Raw genomic sequence first — 26999 nt, forward strand, 5'->3', positions numbered from 1 at the left:
AATGGGAACAGTCCATAGACATGCAATTTATTGCTAGGCAACTTCTTTTTTAAAGTGCACTTTCGTAGATGTTTTACTGTTTGATTTTTCTTTAATTTAGAGCTGGAAATTGGGTGTCAGCAATATTGGAATGGTAAATTTAAAAAATGTCAGATTTCATGCCATATGTATGTCCATATGCACATCGATATATAATCACGCTTGACCTCATGTGTGATAACATAAGCATGCATAAGCATCATTGTGCTGATGGCATGGGCAAAAATGATTTTTCTTGTTTTGAGCCAATGCTGAACAGTATTATCTAAAAGCATTTGGATAGTCAGTATTTATACATTTGCAGTCAAGAGGCAAGAAATATTGACTTTGCCAATGCTTGCTGTTATAGAATCTCCTTGACCATTATGACAATCGGAAAGTATTGGCAAGAGCCGTTGGACAGAGCACCAGGAACAGCAAATATGTCTCAGCAGATTTTTTTGATGATAGAGCCTTTTATTGCAGTCTTTTATTTTATCAGAAATGTTATTCACTATGATTGGAATAAAACGGATCTTAAGAACATGGCAATGAATATTCATGAAATATTTTCAACTGTAAAACATATAAAAAAATTTCCTGTAAATGAGAAATAAGTCAAGTAGAAAGAGGTTTAGAAAGCAGACTCGAAAAACTGTCAGCGGGTGTGTAAAGCAAATATCTTCTCCAAAAATGATGCATTCTAAGAATATTAACCACGAGCAGAGTTTTATTATTCACAGGTAAAAGTTGCAAAGATGATATATTTGAATTACTTTCAGACACTTTAGTGTGAGTAAATCTTAGATTAGCATACGTTTGCATTCAAAATGAAAAGTTTGAGGATTGCTACGCCTCACGTGATCCCTACCTGAATTACACAGGTAAAAAATATTTTGGGAGGATATTTAAACTACCACTGGGTGGTGAACTCCGCTCCGCTGGTGGACTTTGCGGAGCTTCCCGCACCCTGCGTTACGAGGAGCTTGCAGAGTTCCGAAAAACTACGCTCCGTGTAGCGGGTCAGAGTTTTTTTCCTCGTTCACGTTCGTCAACGTCAAACTGGCCACCGCAAGCGAGGAAAATCAGCCTCCTGGCTAGATTTTTCCTTGTTCGCGATCATCAACATACAGTTGTGGGGCTGGAGCGTGGAAAATAGACAGCTTAGCAAGATTTCTCAAAATGGGGAAGTCAGGTGTCTCATTGTGAGTGGTGGCGTATGCTCGCGAACGGTCGCTATGAGAAACTGCTTGTTTGCGTTTAGAAAGCTATCTACTCGAGTGGCAGAAAAGAGAAAGAAGGGACCGCTTGCACTGTGCAAGGTGCTGTTTGCAATGATTACAATGTGCGGACAAGCATCAGCACAGTGCAACTACCGCAAACTTCATTTTTCTATGGTACTCCGCCACTTGCCGAGCTCCACGTAGTGCGGCGGAGTTTTTTTGCCACTTCACGGAGTACCGCGTAGCGCAACTCCTCAAACTCTGCCCAGGGTTAATTTAAACACAGGTGAATTTGTAATTGTGTATAAGAAATCCGTGGGAAGGGAAAACAACCTCAATTAAAGGGGTACACATGCTATATAGTAAGTGAATTAATAGACACTTGGGAATGGTTCAATAATGATTTAGGATGATTTACATTTTGGCCATGTATTGCTATATATTTTTCTAATGTTATATTTTGCTTTGGCACGGCATATTCATAGGGTAACGTTGTGTGTTTTTTGGGCAACTGAGAGTTCATAAGTAGACTTCATACCCCACACTTTTCTTTGTTAATTCCAGCACACATTTGAATTAGGTGAGGAGTTAATAAGTGTCATTTTCTAGAACACATGAAATGCAGAGTTTGATTGAGCAATTCAATGCCGGAAATTTAAGGTTGTGGTGATACATGGACCACTGAAGGTGTTCATGTGGCTAGAGAAAAAAATACCAATAAACAGAATGTCATTGTCAGAGAACCCCAAAGCGGTTTTTGGCATGGTCCATTCATTACATTTTCAGTTACAACATTCTGCACTTTGCTAAGTTGGATCCCACCTTACTATGGATAATTTCTGGATCACACTATTGAGCCCCATTTTACAGATACACATTTTTAACCAATCGGCTAAGGATGCCGCCCTCTACAGTTTGATGGTGCATCGTCCTCAACCTTAGTACTGCAAATCGAACATCTACATATACGAAGACTGTAAATCAAATTCTTTACGGAATTGAACTTTATTTCTCTACAAAGTTGGCCAAAGCTTGTATACGTGAGTTAATTGTTCATTAAGCCAATTCATAATTCATCCATTTTTGTGCTTAGGTCTCGCCTACTAGACAGAACAGTCTGTGGCCAGACATATTGTGGGCTTACCCGGAACATAGAGGGCTTGGAGCCCATCTATTGCTTATTATTCGCTGGCTTTCCTGTCAGCCTCATTTGCCTGGTTCTTACTCGTAGCCCGAATTGTCTTGATTAGCTTCTGTGCTCCACTGCTTACTTTTCAAGCTCTGCTATTTTCTTTTGAGTTAGGTACTTCATGAGAGAGCATGTGTTTCCCAGCTGTCTCCCTCATTTACTTCTCTCCCGATAAGCTGTGTTTCTGTCTATCACTCATGTGGTTCTCCCTGCCCCTGCACGTTGCATCCACCTTCATGTACTCACTCCATTGCTTTCTCACCTGTATGCTTCTTCGCCACCCACTCCACATTGCTCTTCGCTCACTACCTCCATGCTTCCCCCACCCTCCCTCCTCATTCGCCTGTTGCTTCTCCTCCCCTCGCCTGCTGCTTCCAATCCTCCTTTATTCCCCTCCCCATTCTATCCATGTTGCTTCCTCCAACCTGTGTCTTCCGTGTTGCCCCTTCTCACGTTCCCCCATCCACGCTTCACACAAAAAAACACTTTTGCACATTTTTTAACTGATCTAACTCAGTGGACGGGGTGAGCTCCGACAAAATAACAGGACTGCCACATTATAGAACCATTTTTTCGTTTCTTTTCTTTAGTGATGCTGCACAGCATCGAGGATACACTGCAACATGGCCTAGAAACCTTGGCAAAGCCAATAGGTTCCAAAGGTGAAACCTATTGGTTTTACCAATGCTCTTTATTAGATAGTCGTACTGTTCAAATAATTTTTGAGTAGACAAGTTATTCACTCAGCTAAAACTCTTTTGATTTATTTCATTCAATCTTCCTGAGAGACTTTTACTTTCATTTCGAGTTATACTATAATGTATAAACTCGAAATACTCTGCAATCTTCAATATTTAATGATTGTTTGAGTCCACATAAGAAGAAGGAAGAAAGGCTGCACGCAATTGTCATATAGAATGCTAACATTTAGTAAAAAGTTCAATATTACCAGCAGCGAATAGGTTTACTTTGCAGAATGCCAGAACTGCATTTTAGGGTGAGAGAGACTTCAACTCACTGTGGTGGAAAATCCGTTGTAATTCGGAGTTTGGGACAGTTGCATGTTGGAGTCTGTCCTTAAAGCAACCAGTATAACAGTATAAATCTTTTTAATCTCTGAAACGTTGACAAATTTATTTTCTTATGTTTACAGTTCTCTTCTCAGGATCAGATTAATAGAAAATATTTGCTAAATGTGAAACTTTATAAATAATCAAATTAAATCAAGATTTAGTGATTTTGAACTTTTGTAACTGGAGGTACCACAGCCATGAATACAGTCTCACTCCATAAAAATAATTGTACATTTGAAAGACTGTAGAGAAGACAAAAAACACATATTGGTCACAGGACAAATAGTAAGCAAATGTGTTTGAAATTTCAAGCAACATAATTTTGTTTGAGATGACTGTACTGCCGCTACAGCGGTCTCTTTATTTCCCTCCAAGGAGTAAAAATTTATTTTTAAAACGCTTTGGCTTTTTTCTATCCTTGACTCTTTTCCATGTGAGCGGAAGGTGGGAGCGAGGGCGCTCCAAAATGTGATGCACTCTGCACCATGAGATAAGCAGGCAGAAACTCCTAATTCCTACCCGTGCCTAAACCGGAATTAACTGACCCACTTGTAATCAGGAGCCATGTGGAACCTGACCCAGTCTATGAAAAAACAAAGATGGGATTGGTGGCTGAGCAGTAATCAAAGTCGGAACCCGGGGTAGTTGGAAGCCCTGAAGATTTGGCCCATCTCTGAGGAATGTCCTTGGATTCTAAGATCCTCAACTTTCTTCAGGCTGGGCACAAGTTTGCCCAGAGACTCGGCTATTTCTGAAAAAGTAAATTGAAGTTTTCACCGCGAAGCAGGAGAAACAGAGCTCTGGGTGAATGAAGTGTGACAGTACCTGTGGCCACTTCTTAACTGCACAGTCAAATTCTCACTGAAAAGCAGAATATCCAGATGTGGTAAACAAAAAAAAGTCATGAAGAATTCAGAACTCAATCCACTAAAGTGTATCTTTTAATTTACATGTGAAGTCTGTGAAAATGAGTCTCTGTGATTGCACCCTCCATAGTGAACTCTAAAGTTTACACCACAAGGACAACAACTGAACACACACGCTTCCCTTGCAGTGAGAAACTGGACTATGAACTCTTAGCTTTACCCCACAAAGACACCCTTCAATAGGAAGGCGGACCCTAGAATAGCAACCTTCAAAATGAATCCAGACCCTTATCCTAAAGTCAACCTTCAACCTGAGCCTACAATACAACATCCAGATTGTACCTTTTCGTGAATCTCACAATGAGGACATCAATCATAATGAACCTTTAACCTCACTGTCACCCTAACCCTTAACCTCACTGTCACACTAACACTTAACCTCACTGTCACACTAGCACTTTCCCCAACCCCAACCTCTTTCCGTTTCTCCTTTTCACTAAGATTAAACATATTCCTGTCCATTTCTTTCCTTAAACTTTATTCCATCCGTTTTCCTACCACTTGTCTCTATTTTTTCCTAGTCCTTAAGAATCACTTTCTCTAAACTTTACTGTAACCCGCTCAAAAATATTCACCCACCCCCCAAGCCTGACCCATAGTTTAATGTCTACCCTCGCCATACCCCAAACATCACGTTTTTTTATAATATGACGATTTCCCATCCACCTCACTGGAAAATGTTGTGGAGATTTTTCTTCACTCGGCTCTTCTTTGTAGGATCAATTCTTTTGATAGTCTCTGTTATGACATGTGTCGTCATGACATAATACAGAAGATGTAATGTCCTGGAAGGTCCCAACTTCTCCGCGGGCCATTTACGTTCCTTATTGACCTACTGATTGAAGAACAGAGGACAGACATGTGGCGTTCCAGGCTTGGGGATGCTGAGAGGCTCAGGCGGTCTTTGAAGATGCAAGCTAAGCAGCTCTATGAACAGCAGTGGCGGCCGGCACGGCTAGCGGGTGGCGGAGTGGGAGGGCCGGGGGGTAGAAGGGCACGAGGGCTACGAGGCATGCAAGTCTGAAAAAAATCACTTACCTTCCCGCCGGGTCCCGCGCGTCTCTGTTGCTGCTCTTGTCTGCCAGGAACAGGTAGCAGAAAGCCAGGCTTCCTCCCCTGACCAATCACAACACTGCAATGCAGCGTTGTGATTGGTCTGAGAGCTGTGATATGGAGCTCAGCCAGGAGCTGTAGAGGTGGGCATTTTCTCCATGCAGGCTGTAAGCAGCCTGCATGGAGAAGAGGGAAAGTGTGCATGACCGTTTTGGGCGGCCCAAGAGGGTCGACCAAACAGTCATTACGCACTTAGGAGGGTTGTACCCTCCTCCCCTGCTCTTCTGCCCCGCCCTGCCCCCTCACGCAAGCTGCTGCAGCAGGAGGACAAAATAAAATGATAATAACATTGCTTTTACGGAGGAGACGCCACTGATGAACAGCAGAACAATTATGACTAGAGCAAACGCCAAACTCTACACTCCTCACTGGAGAGCGTACGTTGGACTTGAGGCTCACTATATGGATCGAGGCCTCTAAAGGTCCAAAGCGACACTGTTCGTCATCGAGTGTAGAGGAGCGCTATGTTCTCAACAAGTCGATTGGTGTAGTGACAGCATTAATAAATACATGTGACTGCAAGGTGGGGGTCCCATGAACTCTGCTTGCATGGAGCTCCAGAAACATCCCGCTTTTAGTGCCGGATGTGCCTGTGAGTGATGTATACACCCGGGTGTGAACTCCATGGGCCTGACCATGGATGTTGTATGTCTAAGAGTCACAGACTCCAGTTCCATCTTGGAGTCGAGGCCGGCATGGCCGACAGGGGTCTCCTACACCCAGGGTGGGGCTATCCAGGTTTTCCCCTCCAATCCCACCATAACACTGGCAATCCCTTACGCTGCAAGTAACAGGCTGCCTGGAACCTGAAAAACATCCTTTTGCGACACCGCCTGCTGCTCTGAATAATTGAATCATTGACATTGCTGGGAAAGACCCACTGTGGCCGCTGTATTGATTAAGGAACGAATCACTCTCAAGCTTTTACTTTGGCTCGAAAACACCTCGTAAATGATAAATCAATGCCTGGCTTGCACTCCACTTGGACAGCTTCCCGCCTGAGAAATATCTTTCTAGGCACCCGGGAGAAGGAGTTTGAAGTAGAGAGCGTTTAAAACTTAGGGGCAGATTTACAAGCCATTTGCGCAACTTTTGCAACATTTTTCCCATGTTAAAAATGACGCACAAGTGGCACAAGGGGCTTGTAAATCTGCCCCTTAGAATTTAGTTTTCCCACTGAGAAGTCTAGAATATGGCAGCTGCTGGTGCTCTAAAGTGTCCCTGTAGACCAGACACGCCCCCCAGTGGGAGAAGCTTCATGTTCACAACTAGAGCATGGCTTAGATATTCGACCGCGCCTACATCACTGCCTCTCCTGTGCCCGTGGTCCATGGAATCAGGGGCCTTGATCTGAATGTGCAGATGCTGTCCAGAGCTCTGCTGGAAACTCTTTCTGTCTATGCTTGTGTTCAATTATAGGAGGTCTAGACTTTTATGCTGTAAAAATGAAGAGATTTTGAAGCATAATTCAGTAGCTATTAGGCTAGTTGGTTTTGGGAAGAAATTGTGAGTCATGTTCAGTCCTGCTGGCGTTTGAAAGGCGCTGAGCAGCCATGATTTCTCAAAGCCCCCACTATAGACATGTTTGACCCCTCTCTTTGTTCATCAGCCCGGTTCTTTGTCCTCGGTAGCCGCCCCCGGAGCCAAGTGCCCATATGACATTGAGTTTTGTGCAGGTACGAGGGGAAACAACCATTACACCGCAGTCATTACATCGCACTGGTTTTTCAACGCAACTGTTACAATGCAACTGCTTTTACATTGCATGCAATTACAACGCATGCCATTTCAACTCATGTCACTACAACACATGCCATTACAACACATACCATTACAATGCATGCCATTACAATGTAAGTAATGGAGATTTTTTAATTTTAGAGTGGGTGGTTTTGAGATAGATGGGAATAGTAATTTTTACCCTTACACTATCCAACACTTACCCTACTGTTGCACTCACTGGGGTGGGAATAGTAATTTTTACCCCTACACTATCCAACACTTACCCTACTGTTGCCCTGAAAGTATTAAGCGTTGTAATGGTATGCGTTGTAATGGAATGCGTTGCAATGGTAGTTTTAAAAAATGCGTTGTAATGGCATGCATTGTAAAATCATGCGATGTAATGGTAGTTGCGATGTTAAAATCGCATTGTAAAAGCATGCATTGTAATTGTTTGCGTTGTAACATCATATATTCGTACAAGGGAACACCATGACATGTGATGTAAGTTCTCTTTAGCTCCTTGCTCAGGGATGAACTAAACCACCTTAAAGTCTCTGCCAGGACTGGATGGTCAATGGGAGTAAGATGGGGCCTCCTCATAAGTTTTCTTGCTGGAATCTGTTTTCAGTGGAAGAGATTCCAGCCTCCTGCTGGTGCTGATGAGAAGCATTTCCCTAAACCAACCCCAGGCTCACATCCTGTGACCCCACCGCTGTGAGCTGTGTTAAAGCGCTCCTTGCTCCTCGGTCTGCCTCAATGAGGACCATCAATGGTGATGGAGACCGATGAACCTAGTGAAAGAGGGGGGCTGGTCCTTCACTTCAGATGACACGTCCACTGGCCGATCAGCTGCAGTGCTGCGTCCTCACTGGCCTTTGAGTACACGGAGACCCAGCAGAGTAGTTAGCGCTCTATAACTTCTGCCCGGGTCAGTACAGATGTTGTTTTGCAGTGGTCAGTTGATGGAGATGCTGGTGGGACTTTGCTGGACCACGGATGCACCACTGACCAAGCCTCTGGTGCAGTCCATAAAATCCAGGAAAAGTACTTTCTGAGCATGACAGGTCGAACAATGGTGGTTAACTATCTCCTACTACTAGTTAAGTGGCTCCTAGTGATGTAGACACTAGGTCAGGGCAAGTGTCACACTCATATTCTTGTTTCCTCTGTTATATTCCTTTCAAGCACACCCCATGTGGCTGTTTTAAAGTAGTGCTTAATTTGAGCTGGTGCTTTCCAGTGCTCAAGACCAGCACTTAATTGGTGCCCGGTGCTCGGCACCGGCACCTAATTGTCAATACCATACTTAGAACAGTCCACCACATATTGGCGCTGCTCATCTAATTTAGAGATGTGCAGAACAACGGTAGTTTAGGACTACAATAATAATTAAAATGACTAATACCTGCCTCCCCAGCCATTCCTCTAGCCTCAGGGTCCTGGAATAATCTGAACTGTCGCATTTGCAGGCAGGAGAGATGGTTAGTGGTTGTTTTGGCAGCGATGACAGGGGTGATGGGCGGTGCAAGCTGCAGTGGCCTCCTGGTCAGAGCCCTGGCACTTAATATTTTACAAATTAAGCACTGTATTGAAGTCTCTTCCGCGGCACAGTGCAGGCCCTGTGCTGCGATCTGGGATGCAAGCAGCATGTCTTGAATGATGCAAGCCCCGGTGTGAGGGACGGGGGCTCTGGGCGCCGACAGGGCTACTTTGCTTTTGTTTAACCATAGATCCGTATCCGGGGGCCCATCCAGTTCTTGTGGCCCCCTGCCAGCCCCAGACACACAGTTCAGCGGAAGGACAGAGGGTAGCCGAGGGGGTGAAGGCACAGGCAGCAGGGGCAGCGTCGGTCATTTAAATATAATGTATATTTGTACAGGCCCGGCCGAGCACATCCTGGATTACATTAGTATAATCTGGTTAGTGGTGAAACCCAGGAACCCTTCTGAACATGTGGATTTTATTAAGATGCAAAGATCAGGAAATGAAGAGCAGGTGGATTGTGGGGAAGGCAGTGACGTAACACAACTCACGGCCCCCTTTGCTCAATGTAATGAGGGGCCCCTGAAGAAGGCCTAGTTCTAGAGGGTTGCTCAATAATAAAAATATATATATACACTTACCTTGCCGCCTGGACCCATGTCTCTGCTCCTACTCTCCTCATGGGACAGGAAGCAAGCAGCCAGGAAGAACAGCGTTGTGATTGGTAAGCACCCAGGGTCCACTGACCAATCACAACACTGCAATGCACAATTGTGATTGGTTTTGAGCCTCCTGGTGTGACGCTCAACCAGGGAATGGGAGCATGGGCCTATTCTCCATGCAGGCTGTAATGCAGCCTGCATAGAGAATGAATAAAGTGCGTATGACTTTTTTGGGAGGCCCCAGAGGGCCGATCAAACAGTCATTGCGCACTTATGGGTGGGTAAGCCACGCCTCCCCGCCCTGCTCCGAGAGCAGAGTAGCCCCTCCTGCAAGCAAAGAAAACATAAAATGATATTAACTCAAGTTTTTTATCATTTTACATTTCCTTTGCCTTGCCTTGCTCTAAAGCAGTGGGGCGATGCTCCTCCGCCAAAGCCGAGGAGCCGCCACTGATACCTAAAATTTCAGATCGATTAAATACATTGTTGTTTTTTGGCCAGTACACATTCACAGCATGCCTTGCAGAGCAGCGCCCAGGCTAGACCTAAAAAAGGTAAGCAGGAACAAGAGGGTTAAATATAAGACAAGAGAGTTATAAAGAAGGCCGCAGAGGAGAGACAGACATAAGAGCACAACAGCCATCAAGGATTGAGGAGGCAAAGTAATGAAAGTACCAGCGATGGAGACCAATGCAGGACGGCTCCGTAGGGGTTTATCTCAATCTGGCTTCTGTTCAGAACCGACTGGTCTTAACATGTAATGTAATGTAATGTAATGTATAGGCATTTATATAGCGCACTACTTACCCGGAGGGTCCCAAGGCGCTTCGACCGCTGCGAAACCCTTCCTGGCTTCCCTGAGAGATGGTCCCTTAATGGGTATCTCCAGGGTGAGACCAGGCATCCCCGGCGGTCTGGTGGGGCCGTTAGTGAAGATGAGGCAAGCTAATGCCCAGAGTTGCCGAGTGTGATTGCTGATCAGAGTGGGCACCGAGGCGAGAGAATTATCGAGTCCGCTGACCCTGGTCCAGAAACCTGCCGCGCCGGGAATCGAACCCTGGTCCCGGGCTTTCCTCTGCTCTCGGGTCTGCCGCCTCTAACCAGTGAGCCACACTACTTCATCAGAAGCGTTCTCCTTACCACTACAGACAGGCGTCATGGCTGTGTTCTAAGATGACTGGGCCTAAATCAGCATTTGCCGCTGTTTATCATAAAATTCTACAAGATTGACCGACTACACACAAATAAGGAGATCCTTTCATGACAACCCGCCTCATTGAGTCAAAGTGGCCAGATTCTTGGTGATACCACCAGCAGCTCCTCAGGTTCCCGGGGGATTTGCCTGGGCACCATGTTGATTTCCAAATGTATGCAAAGGACACACATCTCAACCTCCAACTGGAAGATAACACTTCCAGGTTGAGTTGGCAAGTAGTAAACAACAATACTGCTTTTGTTTCATTTGCCATAACAATGAGATTATCTTCATAGTCTGTGAACCCCTGTTCTATTCCTCCCTTGCCCACCCAGGCTCCACCGGTACCACACCCAAGTCAACCTCCAAGAGCCTGGAGTTCTGTATTCTGATCTCTCTCTCTGCCACCAAGGGGCTTCCGGCAACAAAATGTATTTCCTCTACATTTTGGCAGATTTATCAATTTTCTACATTGTCTCAAAATAATTGTCGTAAATTTGGCTGGTGTCTAATCTCATTTGGACTTCCTGCCTAAAATCTGTCCTACCAAAGAGGCTCCTTGCTACACTGCAAAGAGTCCAGAGTTGTCTGCTCGGCACACACTCAGGCGGAACTGTGGTGACCGCATTACACCAGCCATGATGACACTCCACTGGCTCGTGGTCTGTAAGAGATCACACTTCAAACCACTATAGTTAGTCCACTAATCTCTTCTTGGCCACTCTCAATTTACCTTCAAACAGTACTTGCCATGAACCATGTGATGCCTCCAACACTACATTTCTCACCTGCCCTCCTACAGCGAAGCCCAGGGTTCTCGTGTTTACCCAATAAATCTTCAATCCACTTCCATCAGTAAACCCTGGCCCTCTCCAAATGACCTCAATCTAATGGCGGCCATTTGTGTGCACCCGATGCGTTGAGGCCCCTCTGACACCCACTGTGGGCACACATCACCCCCTGCTCCCTGAAGCCCATCATGATGTCTCAAGTTGCTGACGCTGCAGGTGGGCGTGTGCGGAAGAAGGGATGAATGATGGAGATGCAATGCAAGCCTGGGGCACTTCATGTCCACAAGCCCCTGTGTACCTGCATAATGAGAGATCTCACTTATGCGCTCATGTGAGGCACACCTTGTGGTTCCTCTCATGTCATCTCAGGCCTTATGCAGACATCTCATCACGTCATAGTGTGCTTTCATGGGCAATGTGGGTGATTTCCTGCTCATAAAGGGGCAGTTTCATGGGTTGTAAAGGTGATTGACAGTCATGGCTCCGGTGTGGTCAGTTTTATGCCTCCTGTGGCTACAGTCTCCCAACCTGCATGGCTGCTGACTTGTGGTCTGCTTGAGTGTGATTCTAGAGGTCGTGTGTGGCAATGTCATATGGAATATGAGCCATTTCATAATAATAATGGAGATAAGATTTATTTTGATTACTCTCGCACTATCAAAGCTAAAATACTGTTTTGTTTTGTGCACTTTCTTAGTTGGTTTGACGCAATTCCATGAGATTCATGTGTGACTTTTAATTTTGTTCTTTTTATTGCAAGGGTTTGCGGTCATTAACTTCCGTTGTATTCATAGCTGCCTTTCTAATTCGTTTAATGTTCTTTGTTTCCCAGTTCTAATGTTTTTCCAAAGTGATTTTCATATGCCTTCTGCTTTTTAAAACCGGTGGAAATGTGTTTGCTGTCTACAGAGGGAGACCTCTTTAGTTCCACACCTATTTTATTTGCATTTCCTTTGCCCCAGTTGTACCTCGTGGTTTCCGAGACCCCTTATTTAGGCCCCTAAAATTCGGTAAAACCCCTCATGGCTACAAAGTATTTTCTTAGCTGCAAAGATCTCATCATCATTGTCATTGTAATGACAACGCGCTTGATATCAAATGGCCACTAAGAGCAGGTCCTTAGATTCGATAGGTTATAGCCTTTTAAATCATCATAGTGCCGAAGGTCAAAGGGCGGGTAATTTTATTTTGAAGGCACTCTATGAGGGAATCTTCTTCCTCCTTCTTGGGATCGGCACAAAGATCAATTTATCTCTAGATCTCAGAACTCTTTCTGGTTGGTAGATCTTAAACCTATTTTCAGATATTGAACCGAAGATCCATAAATTGATTTCTGTGCTGGCGGGAGTGATTTAAACTGGATTATCTCATTAGCAGGAAACCCATGCAGGCTCTACTTGAGGTGGGTATATGAGGGGATAAAACTATCGCCGGTTTATCGGCAGGAAACTGCCACTAAAGCGGCAATAATGGGCTTGATAATATGGCCTTGTGAATTTCCATAGCAGCCCAGGTTCTGGTGTTAACCCTTATTGCTCTAACAAAGGCGTTGTGTAAGACCTGTAGCATTTGGACATTCACCTTAGACGTGTTTCGTCTATGGCGTAACCGTGATCGATCTTGGCGCCCATGATTGGCCTGGCATTTGTGTCTCTATGCTTCTCCCCTAGGAACAGTTTCCACTGTCTGAACTGTTATATGTGACAGCCGGAGGAAGAGAGGGCGGCTTTAATGTGTTGACCCAGTGACAATCTATCGTCAAATATCCCCACAGAGATTTAACCTCATCCTTTGGTACTAACAGGTAGTTTCCCATTTTGAATCTGGGATAAGGTGCTACATTTGATTTCAGAGTCGTCGGCAGGCGCTCAGCTTTTCTTCCGTAAGCCCTACAAATGTAATATCAATTCCTCCATGTATTAGGACAAATATCTTCAATACTTTTCCATTGGCAGCCATAGTGCCTGTTAGACAGGTTTAAAAGTACCTATGTGACCTCACCAAAGTTGTGGCAATGAACTTCTTACATGCAGAACTCATCACGTAAGAGCTTCACGAAGATGCTGGAGAAAGGCAGGAAGCCTCGGGAACCCCAACTTGGGTCAATCTCGTGGCTTCTGTGGCTTTTCATGGATCACATCTGGATGGAGGTTTCATGGACACAGGATGCAACAGAGATGGTTTCATGGCTTCTGAAAACAAATTCCTGACTTGAACAGAGGCAGCAGGTTCATGGAGGACGCATGGGGGTTGGGGGTCTTTTCTTTTCTACAGTCTAATTTAGGAGCTCTGGAAATAGAAAATTGTGTTTTCTAATAATTATCCTACAGTGTATTTCAAATTTGCACATAATATGTTTTTTTCTAAAAGCTCTTGATTGTTCTCTGAGTCTTTTTACAATGAGATTTTACAAGTGAGGACGACTGCAAGGAAAAAAACAAAAACAAAAAACGCGTATTCCTAGAAATGGTAAAATATAATTTCTACGCAAAGCCTGTTTGACCTTTTCAAACAAGTCAAACAATTCATCTGCATTCTTTTTATTGTTTTCATGAGCATGTTTGTACATTTTATTGTGACCACGCTGCCTAAAGGATGTTCTGGACCCTTGTCTGCCGGCAGGTAATGAGGTTTAATATTGCGGCTATTATTAGTAGCAGTACGAATAATAACATTATTAATTACTTCATTATAAATTTAATAATATTTATCTCACTTCTCTCTCTTTGAAATTTTGGAGTGTATTGGCAGTAGCGACGGATATTGGGCATGACAGATTTTGGATTTGGTACATATAGAAAGAAATTACGTTGCAACTCTTCATTCACATCATATTAACAAGAGAATGGCTGAGCGCAGCTTTAAGCCAAAATAGCTATTGCCGCGCTCAACGTTCTGTAAACGCAGGGCTGCACCGTATTTACAACAGTAGAGAGCATCCCTGCTCTTTCTCCAGCGCTGGTGCCAAACTCAGCTCCCTAGTGCCAATGCAGGCACCCTTGCGCCATAGTGCGAGGGGGTCTGCGTTGAGGGAATGATTGTTCATGTGCAGGAAGGGGTCCCTTCCTGCACATAATTCGGAATGGCGGTTTGTAACTCCTTTGGGTGCTTCATTGTGCAGCTCACGTAGAAGTTGCAGATCGTTATTTTTTAAATGATTGAACATCTTCCGGCACATGCACGATCACCCATGACAATTTGCTGTTTCCATGTGTGTTGCACAATGCAACACACATAAAAACAGAAAAAACAGGTAGAAATAAAGCATTTCTCTTCTCTTAGCCATGTTAAGACCAGGTTTTCTCTGGTCTAATTTTGGTGCTGCCTCCTATTTATACCACCCTTGTAAATAGGGGGCAGCGTCAACATCAATGGGTGGTGTGGTGGAACCATTCACCTCTGTGTGAACTGTGCCCAGAGATGGGGGATAAGTGCTGAAGGTGCTTTGGGTCATGACAACCAATAACCTCTCTGCAAACTGTGCCATGAGATGAAGGGATTGGTGCAGAAGGTGCTGAGGGCATGACAACCAATCACCGCTGTGTGAACTGTGCCCTGAGACAACTAATCACCTCTGTGCAAACTGTACCCTGGGATGGAGGGATTGGTGCAGAAGGTGCTCAGGGTTGTGACAACCAATCATGGCTGTGTGTACTGTGCCCTGAGACAGCCAATCACCTCGGTGCCAACTGTGCCCAGAGATGAAGGGATTGGTGTAGAAGGTGCTCAGGGTTGTAACAACCAATCACCTGTGTGTGAACTGTGCCCTGAGACAACCAATCACCTCTGTGCCAACTGTACCCTGGGATGAAGGGATTGGTGCAGAAGGTGTTTAGGGTTGTGATAACCAATCACCGCTGTGTGAACTGTGCCCTGAGACAACCAATCACCTCTGTACCAACTTTGCCATGAGATGAAGAGATTGGTGCAGAAGGTGCTCAGGGTTGTGACAATCAATCACCACTGTGTGAACTGTGCCCTGAGACAACCAATCACCTCTGTGCCAACTTTACCCTGAGATGGACGGATCGGTGCAGAAGGTAATCAGGGTCATAAAAACTAGGCCACAAGGTGGAGGGATCAGTGCAAATGGCGTTCAGGGTTGTGACAACCAATCACCTGTGTGTGAACTAGGCCCTGTGGTATTAAGGTGGTGGGTATCTTCATTTCTATGCCATGCAATGTCCTTTTAGTGTTCTGTTCTCTCCTGCTCAGCCAGAGTAACTGTGATGTAATTAGAACGCTGATGTGTGCCTGGTTGAGGGAATGTCAGTTGGAGTGCGAGGGCTGAGCAGCAAGGATGCATTTTTTTTAAACATATTTTTATTGGCTTTTAAATATCACATTGACGAGTGTGCTTGGATATAGCACCCTGTATTGTTATACTCTCCATTAGTATATGGTACCGTGATATTCAGACTCTGCTTAGTCCATTGTTCTGGCAACAGTGGGATGTCACTTCCAGTGGTTGTTCCTAAACTCGGTGGCACTTCCTTCATACCTACTTTCCCTGTAACTTGTGACTACTACCATGAGTATAAACGTATCCTGTTTTATCCGTACTCCTGGCTGCCCTGCATCTTCATTTACTACAATGGCGATGAGAGGAAAAGGAGGAAGCAGCGCTCAACACGTAGGAGCCCGTCATTTTTAATGATGCCTTTGTGTGTTAAAGTGCGTCAAGGACACCCACGGCTGCGCGTCTGCTACTCCATCAGGGTTTATGGGACCCTTGGAAGTTTGCGAGAGAATTACATTTAAAGTGCTTCGAGCTGCCATGTTTCTTGCATGCTGTTTTCAAAATTGTAGCGGTTTCGTGGCTATTTGCCATGGTTACGCTCTGCCACTTTTTTCTGGCTCCCCTGTTCCACAGGATGTGTCCACCAGACTTAAAGGGTACTCTTCAGCTTATGCCTAATAAGGCGCTTATACCTGGAACAGCTGTCAACGTTAGAATCCAGCGTTGCCACTGTCTGACATTGTGATGGTGGCTATTCATACAAATATTGTTATTGCCTTTCTATATGTGCTACTCTTGCTTGCTATGCAAACCTTTATAATTACCAAGCTATGGCTTCTATTCTTGATTTTCTGCCTCTTTCTCTTTACTGTTTTTAATGTTATGTCTTTTAATTATACTTAAACGTAGGCAGGATATGGTGTGTGTGTGTTGCACCTTTTGCAAATGTTGCATGTATTGCTTGTTGTGAGGGTTATGTTTTGTACCCATATATTACTTACCTTTACTTGAGCTCGGCAGGTTTATTGCCTCCCAAGCAGTTCTTAAAGTTTCTGTTGATGGAGCAGGGGTTCTGCTCCCCAAACCGTATTTACATTTACGTTGCTGGACATTTGCATTTCGTCCAAACCCTAGTTGCTTTTAATTGTACTGGGTTACACCCAGACATTACTTACTATTCTTGGTGATGGGTACATACATTGCACCTAAACCATGCTAATTGTTTCGTGTCCTGGCGTATAGTAAATGCGCCCAGATGTTACCTGCGGAATGCTGGTGTGGGGCACCTGCATTGTGCCCATACCATATTTTTCTGTTGCATGTTTCATTGTTTCATTCAAGTTTCATTGTGATGGGCTTGCGAGGTACAACCCAAACAAATACTAACTTTACAACTTCTTTCCAACAGCAGCACGTGCAGGTAAGATCGGTGGGGCCGGGTTGAGGGGGGTTTCGATGGATGACCACAAGGGAAAATCAATTAATTCATTAATTTTCCCTTATCGTCATCTGTTGAAATCCCCCCTGGCTCCACCGCTCTTACATGCACGGGTCGCTGCTGCTGCTTCTTTCTAGTGCTGGTGTTGGGGCATTTTTGCACTTTGTTGATGCGGCATGCATAGTACCCACAGGGCCATATGGTTTGCACTTTATTATTGGACAGCGGTATGGCACCCCTTGAGGCACACGCATTGCGTTCTGCACACTGCATAGTCAACGACTTTAACTTGTAGCGTCACTTTTGTTGTTCCTCCATATTTTATTGTCTGCAGGGGGGGGAGGGGGGGCTGTAGGTCTTTCTCCCGAGTAACGTATGTGTGAGTCTTAACCATTATTCTTGTCTCTGGACCTTTTATTTTCATGTATAGCGTGATTGAATCTGTACTCCCTTGTTTCTTTCTCGTTTTATGTATATTACTGTCTTCTATTTTCATTTTTTTGCATAAAGAAGGTCTGCTGATGTGCGCCTGGTTGAGTCAGTGTCAGTTGGAGTGAGTGGCCTGCATCCGGTGGATCTTCCTTCATACCTACTGTCCCTGTAACCTGTGACTACTACCTTGAGAATAAACGTATCCTGTTTTACCTGTACTCCTGCATCTTCATTTACCACAGGTGGACTGCGCCAAGAGGTCTTCCAGCCCTGCTTTTTGGTTTCTGCTACTTGAAATTTTACTATTTCAAGTAGCATTACATAAGTATGCTTATTATTATTATTATTATTATTATGTTTGCACTTGTAAAGCGCGCTGCTACCCGGAGGTTTCCTGGCGCTGTGCAACGCTGGGGAACCCGTCCTGGCTTTCCCTGTGGGATGGTCCCTGCTGGGAGTCCCCAGGGTGGAGCCAGGCATCCCTGGCGTTGGGGGGTGCCGTTGTGGAGATGAGGCAAGCTAATGCCCAGAGTTGCCGAATCAGTGTGACCCCAGATTAGAGTAGGCACCGAGGCGAGAATTATCGAGTCCGCTGACCCAAGTCCATGACCCTGCCGCGTCGGGAATCGAACCCTGGTCCCAGCCAATTTCTGCTCCCGGGTCTGCCGCCTCTAACTGGTGAGCCACTCCACTTATGTTTAACAAAAGTATCACAAGAACCTCAACCACCTGAAAAGGAGGAAAGAGGTTGGGGGGAGGGGCGTTGCTCCCTACACTGATACGGGGCAACTTGCTATGTCTGCAAAGTGACATAAATTCACCAATAAAATTTAAGGCGGCTGAATCAACAGACCGACACTAAGAGAGAGCACATTTCTAATGTTGAGTGATTCACTACACTAAAAAGTAATGAATAGAAAAATACAAATGATGGAAACCAATAATGCAGCGTCAATGTAATCAAAACATGCACGCAATGCACGTAAAGCGTTTTAAGTATATATATTTCTTTACATTCAACTACTGTGAAAGGGGAAATAAAAGTTACCGAGCCAAAACAAGTCTAATACTGCCGCTCAGTGGCAAGTTTGAGTACTACAGTATGTTTTTTGTATGCTTTTCTTATTTTCCATACTTTAGTTCCACCCCAAGAAGGGCAATCTATTAGGAACATTCACAAAACATCTTCTGCATCTGAGTAGCATCACCTGCGGGGTGGAAAAAACTCTTAGCAAATGGCAATTTTTAAATCTAATGTATGAAATGTGATTTGAATGGATTTTAAGTTCGTAAGGCATCCTTACGAATGTAGCGATCCTTACAGAATTAGTTGCAGCATTCCCAAACTTAGGGTCCGGGTGGAATTCTGGGGTTCCTTGGCTGGGAATCCTTCAAAAATAGGCGACCGTCCATGTATTTGTAAGTTGTTGGGAGTCACATACCTCTTACAAGTAGTTTCCCATTCTCTCCAAGAGGAGAAGTAAGTTCTGTGGGAACGGAAAGGGAGTACCTCATTAGTTAATGTTGGTGCAGGGTAAGGTGTTTGTACCACACGTAAAAAATTCAGTTAACTGTGCATATAAACATTTGCTTCAGAATTATCGTTGTGGGCTTTTCCACTTGTTGAAAATATGTATGAGTAAATTGTATGCATTTGAGTACTCTAGGAAAACTAGAGAGAAGTAAGTTTGCAGTTGACATGTGCGCACTTTTTCTGCACCGCCGGGGCACTGTTGTATTACAAAGGGTGCAGCAGACGCTTGTGTGGCCCCTTCTGTTATAAAGATAGTGCAGGCACACATACACCACTCTTTCCCTCATTTGCATGGTGCACACTTTACTTCTGCACCAACTCAGTGTTGTGGATGTGGATTCAGGGGCAAAGAGGCTTTTGGGAAGCACACCGACTGTACACCACAAAAAGTTGACACACAGTCAATGCATCCCAAGAGGGCAACCCTGGGGGAAGGAGGACCAGAGCCCCCTTTATCCCCCACCAGGTTCTTGGCTCCTACTGAAGAACCGGGTTTTAGAACCCAGCGGCGCCAGGGGCACGCCCAATGTCTTCGGGTTCACCTGTCTCATAATACAGAGACACAGGATACTTCTTGGTGACGTCAAAGATCAAATGTATTGGCTACAACCAGGAACAGAAATCTACGAAGTACGACACAAGTAGGTTCGCTAGAGACTGCTCAATATTCGTATTGCGAGACATGGTCTTTTATGCTAAAAATCACATTCTTGACAAACACCCATTATTTACAAATTGTCCAATCATAGGTAACATTGCAAAAGGTATCGCATGACGACAAACCCACTTTTCAGTTGTCCAGCCCACCATCAATTACACGGGAAAGCCCAACATTCTTGCTCGGACAGGCCGGACAAACCCATAATAAAAGACCACCACCCAAACCATAAACAGGCCATAAAAGAAGGAACAGAACAGATGGGAAGCAAGATAGAGGGGTGTGTGCGTGTACAATAAACTCAACAATGTCCTGCTCTTTGATCTCTATCTTGACCAGCTACCGGACAAGGAACTGGCTTAGCAAGGTAGCTTCAGACAACGAGGTCAGTTCGCTCAGGTCATCTAAAAGTCAGCTAAAGGTGTACGTGTCCCAAAGACTCGTTCGGCCGTAGTCATCGGCCTATGTGAGGACAACCACAAAATGGCTGCCGTACACAAAATGGAACCCGAGGGTTCAGAACGAAATCCCTAAATACGTAGTGAATCCATCGATCGAACATGACGAAAACACCCGTACTTGCCGCACTCGCCATTTACGGTTCGCTACTACCAAATTCGTAACGAGACCATGACCTTTATGAAACGGGTTCAGAATTACAGAACCTAACTTCTGAAGTTGAGCCAAATATCCAAGTCAAGCAGAAAGCAAGAGAAATTTGCCTACAGAAGACAGTTATCTGCTGTATGAGATTAAAACACTGGTCCTGTCTTCATGCCCTTAAATACATTAATGCTAAAAACATGTATTGATTTACGAACAATGGGTTTTAAAAACGTTAAGGCAATGCATGTCAGTGATTTTGTTTCTCTTTTTTTTCAAGTTTGACTTAATCTTATTTTCCTCAAGAGTTCTCTATTTAAACGTCTTTTGGTCTGTATTTTTTCCCTGCCTACTTTGAGCTGTGGAGGTATTTATGAGGGGGTTTGATTGAGAGCTCTGACGCTGAAGCCAAAGCAGAGTGCCTGTCACAGGGTTGGTCAGATGTAATTGCAGTTTTGGGAAAATGTGTTCGAAAGTGATGCACAGCTGGCAAAATATTTACAGGGCAAAAGTAAATACATTGCTTCAATATGAGTGATTGCCGTGTATGCTCGGAAGTGGTGAAGTGAGCGAGATGCACGAAAGGGCATTCAGGGAAGAGTGGAAAGAGGTGGTTGAAGAGGAAAGAGGTGGTTGAAGATGTGCCAATGTACGAGATGCGCAGTGAAAAATGACATATATATCTAACATTCAGCGCACATAACAGAAGGCCAGAATTCCTTCAACAGGCCTCAATACTATAGAAATTTCAGAATTAAATGTTTTGAAGGTTAATTATTTATAACAAATTTTTGTTGTCACTCATTTATGTTAAACAGCTAACAACCAAAGACAATATCAATCACACTGACAGGTTTTAGGTGAGGGTCAGTTGTTGTGTTATTTATCTGGATGCATTTACAGAAACGAAACTAAAATACTGGTCGGGTAGCCCACAATGGGAATCATGAGGACATTTATTTCACATGTTCCCTTTTAGAGAGCCAACACATATTCCATACCAATTAAAGACCCGTCTTCTATATGACGGCTTGCCATCAGCAGCTTTGGGTGCTTCCCGAAGCCCGGTTAGAGCATTTTCCTCCAAAGTTGATGCTGCATGCAGTGCCAGACACTGATTAAGAACACACTTTAAAAGGCTGAAGTTGTTGCAATGTTCAATTGTATATTACAAAAACCATTGCACATATGAATGCAGTAAGATATATGGCAGGTTTTTATGTGGTTAATATTTTACAGCTATACGTTCCCACTGCTTTATAAGCCTTGCTTTATCACAAAATTAATTTGCATTAAAATGCACCATTTGCCAATCTGTTTTTGAATTTGTTTCTCCGTTGGAGGATCAGGTCTAGGCCCCAAGTTTGTCTGTTATGCTTGCCCGTGTCGCTCACTACATAAAAGTCATTCTAAACTTTTATGCCCTACCACTTTCAAATGTCAATAGCCGCTGCTGCTGCTCACACTATACTTACTCCACGCACCTTTGTATTTCATATCTTTCTCTTCATTATTCATTCTCTTCTCGCTATCAAGCAAGATGCATTCATGTAAGCTGTTTACTAAAGATTTAGGTATTTTGTTTTTTACTCTAGTACTAAATTATATATAGGACAAAGTTCTGTACATGATAAATATATTAAAAGTCACAGAGCAACTACATAGCAATATAGAGGTACAAGTTCAAAGAGAGAGTCTCTCTATAAGGTCATGGAACTCCAAGAAGACTTGAATATCCTCATCATGTACGGCAGAGGGTAGTTTATTCCTTATAATATACATCATCACCTACCCTACAAATCACTTAAATGCTTGTTATGTAGCGCTTTCATATGAAATAGAGAAAATGTTTGCAAACATGAAGTATTAAAACAGAGGGGTATATTTATGAAATAGTAGCCGAGTGCAACTTAGCAAGTCACCTTGCTGGACGGCACTGCATCACTGGGACAGGGCAGGAATATGCCATATTTACAGCGTTCGGTGCATTCCTGACTTTTCCCCCTTCGCTGGCACAAATGGGAAGCTTATTTCCAATGCAGGCACTCTTGCATCATGGTGCAAGGGTACCTGTGATTCATCAGGATTGTTTTTGTGAAAGTAGTGGAAACCTTCCTGCACAAAAACAATCCTAAGAGGCATAATCCTACGTCTATGTGTGCTACAGAATGCAGGGAAACAGAGAAAGAGGAAGTAAGAAAGAGAAATAAAGACATTTCTCCTCGTCACTCCTGTCTTGGTGACGTGTATCTTTTTGACACATTCTCCGGTTTACAGGGTCTTGTAAATCTGGGAATGCTTTTACAACCATGGGAGTGGTGCGGGAACACCCAAGCAATGCCCATGGATCGCCTTGCCAGGGCAGAATAAAGCAACGCAGCGATTTGCGGTGCATTGCGTTACTCCAGATATTTGGAGCCACTCAAAGCTAGCATAGCGGCTTTGTGTGGCTTCACACATCTGACTTACGTTTTGCGTTGCTCTTGCACCACATTGCATTGTGCAAGAAGTACACAAATCAGGTCATAAATGTGGGCTAGAATATCCAGTGCAAAATTAAACACATGAAAAATGGTGTTAGATATTTGTTGCGAAAAGATATTAGAATCTGTTCATACAAGTCTGTTTTTTTAGAAAGGAAGAGTAGCTCGAAATGTGTAGAGGCATGCGCTAAGATTCTAACTTTTCTATATTTACCTTAGGAGTGCAAAAAATAAACTTGTTGCCAAAATATCTCCTTTCTATTTGACACTGTACAGCTAGAAAAACAGAGCAGAAGAAAGAAAAGCTGCATGTCATTTTTGTTGTTTAAATAGGTGTTTTAATTTTGCTTCTCAATCTGACTTACCTTTACCCTCATCTGCTGGCTCTGGCAGAAGGGTTTGTAATGTCAGAACTCAACTGTAATAAGTTATTACAGTTGAGCGGCTAAGTCAGGTATTTATAACAGCCAACATAGTGTATCACAATTTGCCAATTATAAAGAAATTAGAGACTGTTTCATATGCAGGGATTGTAAAATCCCATGTAATATATGCATGTTAAATGTTCCTGATGCTTTGGTGGAAGTGATGATGAAACTGAATACATTTTGATGTGGCGGAGGACTGTCGTTGAAGTGACTGAAAGGAGGAAAAGGTCCACTAAATAAAAGGCAGCTATGAAATATGGCGTCATCGCAGTGGAGAACACACATGATGCAGCTTGGAACTGAGTACACACATCTGATTTCCATTTATGTAGATCACCCCCCAATCTGATGGCCTCTTTTAAAATGTAGGTAGTGTGCAGCCGGAATCCCCCACACTAGCTTTAATGAATGAATGAATGAATACGTACTTGTATAGCACATGGCTACCCAAGGGCATCCCAGCACTTAATTCCAGTTGTGCTTTATCTTAACAGAAGATTCTAAATGTTTATTTATCATCTCATGACTGAGGTGTCAGAGGAGTAAAGTTCAGGAGATAGGGCTCTTGAGAGAGAACCCTCCTTTTCATTAAATGGTAAATTGGCAATTGATGTCAATTTCATGGTGTTGTTTCTTCACACTTTGCGTTGGCAATTCCAGCAGCTATGGTGATGTCAATTTGCAACTGTAATAAACTATTGAGAGCCACCTCTGACATCACAGCTAGTTTATAATAAATTAAAAAATGTATAGGCAGGCGTAATGTCAAAACTAGTCTGCTACAAAGACATTAAGGTGGTGAGATAATGGGTTTATTGCAGTAGCCTTTGCACCATATTAATTATATTAGCTGATTGTATATGTATGTTGTATATATAACATATTTCTATAATGCAAACCAAACTGAATGGCAGCGGTGTCAATTGTGCTCTGCACACACGCTGAATAAACTGCAGTGCATAATTCTTAGTAATAGGTGATATCAGATTATTACCGTTTAACTTATGTTTGAGTGTAGATAAGAACTGAGGCCCTCATTTATATAAAGTGATGCATCGCTGGGAAAAAACAGCTACGTGTCTCTTTTTATAGCATTATCCTTACAACTCCATTTACAATACGGCATTCCATGGCGCAAGGATTTACAGATACGTCAGGAATTCTGATGTATCTGGTGATGCAAAAATGACGCATTACTGAAGTGTGTTGGAAAACTGACACAACTCCAGCAATGGGCCAACCATGGGCGAGTCCCATGTGAATAGACCTGCATCAATCCTTAGTCCTGCTTGAAGCAGGCATAAGGATTTTGACGCAGTCAAGTCGTAGAAGCGTCAGAATCACAAGTCTTGTCGCCAAAACACCCTATAGGTAAACATAAACATTTGAAGATAGGAGCACAGGCTATCTAAACCTAAAAACAAAAACCTATCTAATGTTCTGCCATGTTAGTGGAAATAAAGACCTGGCACTACCCTCACATATAACTAAATCCAGGGCAGGTCGACAGGACTTTCATTTTATCATTCTGAGAAGGATGAGAGGCTGAGATAGTCCACTTGCACTTTGGTCAGGTGGTCTGCACCTCCACACACATGTAGCTATGGACAGCCAATTGGCAGACTTTGTTTCCTCAATGCTTTCGAATACAATTATTAAACAATACCGCAGTTTTTCAATACATTGTGCTTTCATGAGCCCATGTGCTGTTCATGCAAAGAAATATTTCTTGTGTAAAATTTCATGTGTCCCGTGTTCCTCAGGGAGTGATTCACTGGACACATGCGCACCACCAAGCACTGACTGCCATCTTGTAAGTGATTGCCACTGACCCCCGTCTCCTCTTGTCTCCTTCCCCCTCTACAGCCAGAAGATCTGGACAAGCCGAAAGCACACGTCTTCAAGGTGAAGAACTTCAAGAAGGTGAAGCTATGCAGCATCTGTAAACAGGTCATCGCCCGGGAGGGCAGCATCTGCAAAGGTGAGTCTGTGGGTGACGTACCCGTCAGCGTGTATGGGTCTCCATAATCACAACTGTTACAGTGACAAACCTTGACATGGACACAACTGGACAGATATACTCGTCTAACTCCAGTCCTAGAAAAGTGGCCCTTGGAGCCCTCTCAAGGTCATGGCAATCAAGGTCATACTCATGTCAATGTGAAGTTGTGAAGCTTGAGGTGTCACAACTGCAGAAGGTGATGGGTGTAATGCTTGTAAAAGTCTCAGCCACGGGCAACGAGAGTCCTCTACCACTCACTCCAGAGTCACATGCCCCTGAATCAAGAGTGCCCTGCCACTCACTCCAGAGTCCCTTGCCACTCACTCCAGAGTCACATGCCCCTGAATCAAGAGTGCCCTGCCACTCACTCCAGAGTCCCTTGCCACTCACTCCAGAGTCACATGCCCCTGAATCAAGAGTGCCCTGCCACTCACTCCAGAGTCCCTTGCCACTCACTCCAGAGTCACATGCCCCTGAATCAAGAGTGCCCTGCCACTCACTCCAGAGTCCCCTGCCACTCACTCTAGAGTCCTCTGCCACTCACTCCAGAGTCACATGCCCCTGAATCAAGAGTGCCCTGCCACTCACTCCAGAGTCCCTTGCCACTCACTCCAGAGTCACATGCCCCTGAATCAAGAGTGCCCTGCCACTCACTCCAGAGTCCCTTGCCACTCACTCCAGAGTCACATGCCCCTGAATCAAGAGTGCCCTGCCACTCACTCCAGAGTCCCTTGCCACTCACTCCAGAGTCACATGCCCCTGAATCAAGAGTGCCCTGCCACTCACTCCAGAGTCCCCTGCCACTCACTCTAGAGTCCTCTGCCACTCACTCCAGAGTCACATGCCTCTGAATCAAGAGTGCCCTGCCACTCACTCCAGAGTCCCTTGCCACTCACTCCAGAGTCACATGCCCCTGAATCAAGAGTGCCCTGCCACTCACTCCAGAGTCCCCTGCCACTCACTCCAGAGTCCTCTGCCACTCACTCCAGAGTCACATGCCTCTGAATCAAGAGTCCCCTGCCACTCACTCCAGAGTCCCCTGCAGTTGACTCCAGAGTCCCCTGCCACTCACTCCAGAGTCATCTGCCACTCACTCCAGAGTCCTCTACCACTCCCTCCTGAGTCCCCTGTCACTCATTCCCGAGTACCCAGCAACGCATTACAGGGTCCCCTACCACTGACTCCAGAGACCCTGTCACTCACCCCAAAATCCCCTGTCACTCATTCCAATGTCCCCTATCACTGACTCCAGAGCTCCCTACCACTCACTCCAGATATCACTGTCACTCACGGTAGAGTCCCCTGCCACTCACTCCAGAGTCCTCTGCCACTCACTCCAGAGTCCCCGTCACTCCCTCCAGACCCCTCAGAGTCCTCAGATTGTAATACTAATGTCACTCTCCCTTGGTAAAACAGGCTCCTGAGTCTGGTACGCTTACTACCTAGAGGCTCAACCTGTTCCGAGACTTTGGAGACAAAAGGTGATATTGGTCTTGACACTTATTTAAAAAATAATCTCCGGTTACAGTTCTTCCTTGTAATACGTTTAGATTGGTTGCCTCGACTCCAATTGTCCATACAACCTTCTAGACAAGTGCTACAGGCAAGATTGCTGAAAACTGGATCTGTGATGGACGACATGCAACAGTTTCGTTTTGTTTTTTTAGTCTGTCACGCAATAGATTTGGGGTTAAGTGGCAGATCCCATAACACGCTTGGAATAGTGAAGTTTGGTGAGTTTCTGCTCTAATGCTGCTCTCCTGGCTGCTAGGAGCAAAATAGCA

At 44.4% G+C, this 26999-nt stretch overlaps 1 protein-coding gene across 2 annotated transcripts in view; it reads left to right on the top strand.

Annotated features, from left to right (window-relative positions):
- Positions 1-26999, top strand: part of TNS1 (tensin 1) — a 1287061-nt gene that overhangs the window by 354198 nt on the left and 905864 nt on the right. For both annotated transcript variants that reach the window (XR_015308332.1, XM_086954487.1), the window contains exon 2: positions 25080-25194. Coding sequence is in view for 1 of the 2 variants with exons in the window: in XM_086954487.1 (XP_086810613.1) it covers positions 25080-25194 (115 nt within the window). In the remaining variant the exon portion in view is untranslated. The remainder of the gene's footprint in view (positions 1-25079; positions 25195-26999) is intronic.

The sequence above is a fragment of the Lissotriton vulgaris genome, chromosome 2_1 (assembly GCF_964263255.1).
Source record: "Lissotriton vulgaris chromosome 2_1, aLisVul1.2, whole genome shotgun sequence".
Classification (NCBI taxonomy): domain Eukaryota; kingdom Metazoa; phylum Chordata; class Amphibia; order Caudata; family Salamandridae; genus Lissotriton; species Lissotriton vulgaris.